The sequence below is a fragment of the Erinaceus europaeus genome, chromosome 4, assembly GCF_950295315.1.
Source record: "Erinaceus europaeus chromosome 4, mEriEur2.1, whole genome shotgun sequence".
Classification (NCBI taxonomy): domain Eukaryota; kingdom Metazoa; phylum Chordata; class Mammalia; order Eulipotyphla; family Erinaceidae; genus Erinaceus; species Erinaceus europaeus.
The window spans coordinates 54,588,642-54,594,572 of NC_080165.1; the positions used below are offsets into that span (position 1 = coordinate 54,588,642).

Below are 5,931 nucleotides of genomic sequence, written 5' to 3' on the forward strand. Positions count from 1 at the left end.
TCCGGTGACAACTATAATAAACAATTCAAGTCAACCCCCTGCCTATCTCACTTATGTAAGAGTGTCCTCCTTTTGGCAATCTACACCTCTACCCTGCAGAACCTAGGCCAGTGGGAAGGGAGATGCAAAGGCCCACTCCCCCACCAGTGGATGAGTCTAATGAATGACAAGTGGGACTATATCTGTAATTGCTTTTGCGCTGCACATGGGCGTTGACATACCCCCAGTCTGACAAAAAATCTTTTAAAAGAAAGAAACAAACCGATAGATGGCCTGCAATAAGTAGTTCCTTCTAGACGAAACTAAGGGGACTGAGAGAGGAAGTCAGTGAGTCAGTCTCATCTGAAATGTTTTGTGTGGGGTTAAAAAAAACATGCACACAATTGTCAAGTATTTCTGTGGTCAACAGTTGGTGCTTTAGAAAAATATGCAGATGGAGCTTACAAAATTTCTCACTTGAATAGTGCTCTGTCAAGCAAACACAAGGATTTGAGCCTGGTGCTCAGTGCACTGAAGGAAGTTTAGTGCTGTGGCTTCCTTCCTTCCTCCCTTTCACTCTCTCTGTCTCTGTCTTGCTCTTTCTATATGAAAATAAAAAATCATCATGGAACAGTGACTCTCCAGAAAGAAGAAAAAACTATGCAGATAACCTGCTGAATAGGAAAGCCAAACCACCCATATTGGCTCTAAAACAGGTCCACCATTAACACACTTTGAGCAAGGGAAGGCTCTGGGTTGTTTCGATTGAAAATACAGCTTCAATACACCCACACACGACGTAAAATCACAAGATTTTTTATTCACAATTCCATAAATGGGAAGTGGGGTAAGAGGACAATGGTGCAATAAGCAGGAAAAGGTTAGTCTTTTGTTCAAATGCATGGGACAGTGGGCTATGAGAGCAGGAGAAAGTGCATAACCCATGGTGGAGTCCTATTTCAGGTCAGGTCTTAACCAAATGTTCAGGCACTGCAGTGAGCAGGGATGTCCTACTGTAAAAGCAACTCAGAATAGGTTTGTTTGTTTGTTTGGTTTTCTTGTCCAAACCTTCTGCTTTTTCCATCTGTGGGAAGAAAACATCCTGTTAGAAAGTAGGGAGGAGGTAGGACCATAAGGTTCAGGGAAAATTCCGGAACTATGACTATAGATACAAGGTAGGATTAGAAAACAGGATAAGACATTTGTGAGGACTGAACTAACCACCCTTTTAGAGGTCTGTCCTCAGCAGGAATTTTTCCTTTCTCACCTGTGACTTCTAGGAATCAGCTCACCATCACCAGATACCTCAAAGTGGCAATTTTGCCATCCACTTTCACATGTGTTTTCATAAGGACTGTCAGCAAATAGGAACCTGGACTGAGCAGGCACATGTGTGGGGGTGGTATTACTTACTAATGAGGCATACTTGCACCTGGGACTTGAACCCCCAGAGGGATAAGAAAACCCAGGTTTGGGGTGGGAGTATAGCATAATGGTTATGCAAAGAGACTTTCATGCCTGAGGCTCTCAAGTCCCAGGTTCAATCCCCCACACCCCCATAAGCCAGAGCTGAGCAGTGCTCTGGTAAAAAAAAAAATAAAAAAAAAAGAAAGAAAGAGAAAACCCAGGTTCAGGAGTCTGGTGGTAGAGCAGCAAGTTAACCGCAGATGGCACGAAGCACAGGGACCAGCATAAGGATCCCAGTTCGAGCCCCCGGCTCCCCACCTGCAGGGGGGTCGCTTCACAGGCAGTGAAGCAGATCTGCAGGTGTCTATCTTTCTCTCCCCCTCTCTGTCTTCCTCTCCTCTCTCCATTTCTTTCTGTCCTATCTAATAATGATGACATCAGTAACAACAATAATAACTACAACAACAATAAAAAACAACAAGGGCAACAAAAGGAAAAATAAATGATGTTTAAAAAAAGAGAAAAGAAAACTCAGGTTCCCTACTCCTCTTCCTACCTTATCTCTTCTTCTGCCAGATCACAGTTCCAGCTATCAGAGCTCCAGTAACCACAACTCCAAGGAGAACCAGACCAATAGTGAGGCCTGTATTGGGGGTAGTGGGCTGAGGCACACCTGGAAAGGGAAGAGAAAGAGAGGACTTGATAACCTCTGCCTGGACCCTGCTAAACAGCCCCAGAGGGCTCTTGAGAAAAGACTCTGTGCTCACATCTCCCTCCTTACCCCATCTCAGGGTGAGGGGTTCAGGCAGCCCCATGTGCTGCACATGGCAAGTGTATCTCTGCTCCTCTCCAGAAGGCACCACCACAGCTGCCCACTTCTGGAAGGTTCCATCTCCCCCAGGTCTGGTCTCTACAAGCTTCATGTACTGAGTGAGGTCCTCCTCATCACACTGCCAGGTCAGGGTAATCTCCGCAGGGTAGAAGCCCAGGGCCCAGCACTTCAGGCTAACCTTACTGTCAGAGAATAGTTTTCGAGTCACATGTGTCTTTGGAGGGCCTGGGAGGAAGGGACAGAATCAAAATGAAAATCTCATTAGTTATTTTAGGTTTCATTTTATTTATTCATTCATTCATTCATTATTGAATAGAAATTGAGAGGGGAGGGAGAGGTAGAGAGAGAGAGCAACAGAGAGACACCTGCAGCCATGCTTCACCACTTGAAGGTTTCCCCCTGCAGGTTGGGACCTCAGGCTTGCACCTGGGTCCTTGAGCAATGTAATTTGAGTGCTTAACCAGGTGTGCCACTGCCTGCCCCCCACCCAGGTTTCTTTTCCTCTTGATCCCCTGTGACATGGTGTCCTTTGATTGTCTTCAAGAGAATAGCAAGTCCTGGGTGGGGGTAGATAGCATAATGGTTATATAAAGAGACTCTCATGCCTTAGGCTCTGAAGTCCCAGATTCCGTCCCCCGTACCACCATAAACCAGAGCTGAGCAGTGCTCTGGTAAAAAAAAAAAAAAAAAAAAGGAAAGGAAAAAAGAAAGGAAGGAAGGAAGGAAGAAAAAAAGAAAAAGAAAAAAGGGAGGTCCGATAGCCCTGCAGAGAACGGCAAGTCCTCTCATCTAGTTACTCTCTTATAAGAGGTTTGTCAGAGACACTCAGTCCCCTGAATCATGGGAGGGTCTTATTCAAGTGTTCATTTCTCTTCCTATCAGAACAAGGTATATGACAGTTCAGGAATGCTTCCCCCCACATAACTCCATCATGGCACCTCGTACCTGCTTGCAGGAGTGTCTCCTTCCCATATTCCAGGTATCTGAGAAGCCATTCCACACACCTGCCTTCCAGGTAGTTTCTGACATACTCTGCCTCACCAGTTGTCTCCCACTTGTGTTTAGTGATCTCAGCAACTTGGTCTGCCGCTGTCCAAGAGTGCAGGTCTTCATTCAGGGAGATGTAATCTGCACCGTCGTAGCCATGCAGACTGTACCCACGGAGGAAGCGTCCATCGGGCCCCACTTTGCAGGCACAAACCCACTGGTAGGTGTGAGAACCTAACCCCATCCCTACTGTCAGCTGTGGCCACATAGCCGGTCCCCACCCACAGAGCCCCATCCCAGACTGCAATAGTAAAGTCTAAATCAAATGAGACACTTGACAACCCAAGGGTTCATTTACAACCTAAGGACCAGGCAATTCCTATGACCTCAAGATGGGGTGGGGAGATGATTTACCCTAAAACTGGATGCTACTGTCCCCATGGTGGAGGTGAGGGTCCACAAAGCTCACCTGTCTCACTCTGGTTGTATTGGCTGCGCAAGGTGTTCAGGCGCCTTCCCGCAACCTGTGCCAGGTACTTGTACAACCGTGTCTCAGAGGCCTGATACCATGGCCCAAGCTTCTCCATCCACTGTGCCCGCAGCTCCATCCTTGGATCCTCCGCACTGCTGTCAAACCACATGAACTGTGTGTCGTCCACGTAGCCAACAAGGATGAAGCGGGGTTCCGTGCCGCCAGACATTGACAAAGTGGTTTTGAAATGCCACAAGGAATGGGAGCCTGGTGATAGGGGATAATTGAGACCCTACCCAGCCTTTTTTCTGCCACAGATCTCTGGGTCAGGAATGATGTGTCCCTGGAGAGGGTGATGAGGACAAAGTGATAGAAAAGGTGCTGTAGGGAAAGGGAGTGTGTGTGAGGTCCGCAGAGGGGAATCTGAGACTAAGCAGAGAAAGGCACCTTCTACTGAGGTCCTAAGCCCCTAATCCTCTTTTTACCCTCACCCCACCGAGCCCCTCCCCACAGTCAAGCATCTTTTTTTCTTCAGGGGAAAAGACCCTTTCTTACCCACCTGCCCAGGTTTTAGTCAGGGTCAGGGCCCCTGAGAGCAGCAGGAAGAGGCTTGAGCTCAACATGACCTGGGTCCTACTATCAGAGGAGAATCTGAGTCCCAGCCGTGCCTGAAGATTCTATAATCTAGAACCCCATGGTGCTGATTGGCTTCTGGAGAAACCTGACAGCTGGTGCCAGTCCTGGGAGTGAGAAGTAGGGCTGTGTCATGAGTATCTAGGTAGGAGGACCTGACAGGGGTGTGTGAGGGAGCAAAGAGAAGCCAAGCAGTGGGGACTCCTCAATACTGAGCTTCCCTGCTCCAGAGACGGACCTGCTCCCTGAGAGCCCTGTTAGGGACCTGAGAGTTTCCCCTGACCTCTCTCTTTCTGCACCAAGCTCTCTGTCTCCCTGAGTCCTGGCTCAGAAGCTCTCAGAGGAAAGCAGGAGCACAGACTAGATTCACTCCCTTTTCCTCTGACAGGAATCCTCTTTATAAATGACGGCCCGATTCTAACCCTTCCTTTGCATCTTCCTGGGATCTCCTAGAAAAAAAAAAAAACTTACTCCCAGGAAACTTGATGCTAGAGAGTGTATTTGATCTGAGAATAGAGACAAAAGGACAGATTTTTTTTACTGTTATGCTACATTCATTTTTCTTTTTTCTCTCTAAACCTGGGTGTTGTAACCAAGGTGTGGGTCCACTGGCCAGAGTGCCAGACTTGCAAGCATAAGATCCTGAGTTCAAACCCTGTATCACACAGAATTATGCTCTAGTTCGTTCTCAGTTTCTCCCTCTTTCTTCACTCATTAATAATTAATACTTGGAATTGCTTAAACTTGGTGATGGTGTGATGGGATTTATTACAGAGCTATTCTCATAGAGATGATATTCCTTTTTCTTCATTAACTACAGTGGATAGCACAATCTTATAGAAATCTCAGCATCAGGAATATAGTCTGTATAAGAAGATGTTTCAGACTCTATATACTAATGTATTTAAATAGAATTCTAAGCAAACTTGAAAAAGTGCCAGGCTAGCTTCGCGAGTGGGAGACAGACGATCAGGGACTCATGGCTGAGCTGGAAATGCAGTTCAATCTTTATTGATGAGCAGGAATGCAGTGCAATCTATCTAATCCCCCTTCATTAGAAAATCCTGTCCTTTATATCTCCTGAGGTGGAAGTGTCAGGTCGGAAGAGGAAATACGTAGGATAGGAGGTGGGGAGAAGGAAAAAGCACGCAAACCAGTGGGGATTAAAAGGTGGAAAACAGGATGTGACTAGGAGAGGGGGTGGAGTGGAAAAAGAGTTCGAACCAGTGGGGATTAAACCAATGTGGGTCTCAAACAAAACAATGATTATGTAAACAGACCACAGCGCTAAGCAATGCAAGCGAACCTAACGTGATGATCAAAACAGAAGGGGTCTTAGAAGCAGAATTAGAAGCATACCAACAAAAAAGCTGGTAAGTTTTCCTTTTTCAGATAGTGTGTCTGTGAGTCAAAGTTTCTATTATTTGAATCATTATAAACCTAGAACACCGAGCTTGTCTATTTGAATACCTGACACATCCTCAATACAAAGAAGCACATGGAAGCAGTTTGTCACTGTATTTTTTATTTTCTTGTCCAATATCTATTCTTTTTTTTTTATTCTGCCATTTTTTCATTTTGCTTATTTTTATTAGTGATTTACAAATTTACAAAATAACAG

The 5,931-nt window shown here is 45.9% G+C and overlaps 1 protein-coding gene across 4 annotated transcripts; it reads right to left on the minus strand.

Annotated features, from left to right (window-relative positions):
- Positions 1-779: 779 nt before the first annotated feature.
- LOC103126247 (saoe class I histocompatibility antigen, A alpha chain-like) lies at positions 780-5,005 on the minus strand. 4 transcript variants are annotated; one of them, XM_060189443.1, is made up of 6 exons: positions 4,237-5,004; positions 3,675-3,944; positions 3,164-3,307; positions 2,168-2,443; positions 1,943-2,059; positions 780-1,063 (listed from the first exon to the last, which is right to left on the minus strand). In XM_060189443.1, exons 1-5 carry the CDS (start codon positions 4,298-4,300, stop codon positions 1,944-1,946), a joined length of 870 nt encoding a protein of 289 aa, XP_060045426.1. In that variant the 5' UTR covers positions 4,301-5,004; the 3' UTR covers positions 780-1,063; position 1,943. The 4 variants fall into 4 exon arrangements, with proteins under 4 accessions (XP_060045426.1, XP_060045425.1, XP_016049798.1 ...); XM_060189442.1 differs by having other exon boundaries at positions 3,164-3,346; positions 4,237-5,003; XM_016194312.2 differs by having other exon boundaries at positions 3,164-3,439; positions 4,237-5,003.
- Positions 5,006-5,931: the final 926 nt, after the last annotated feature.

Excerpts from the sequence above, each read along its gene's own strand:
- LOC103126247 (XM_016194312.2), bottom strand. The coding sequence starts at position 4,300 with ATGTTGAGCTCAAGCCTCTTCCTGCTGCTCTCAGGGGCCCTGACCCTG. Across the intron at positions 2,444-3,163 it reads GGAGACACTCCTGCAAGCAG|GCCCTCCAAAGACACATGTG; the intron begins GTACGAGGTGCC and ends CCTTCCTCCCAG. Across the intron at positions 2,060-2,167 it reads ACCCCTCACCCTGAGATGGG|GTGTGCCTCAGCCCACTACC; the intron begins GTAAGGAGGGAG and ends TTCCCTTTCCAG.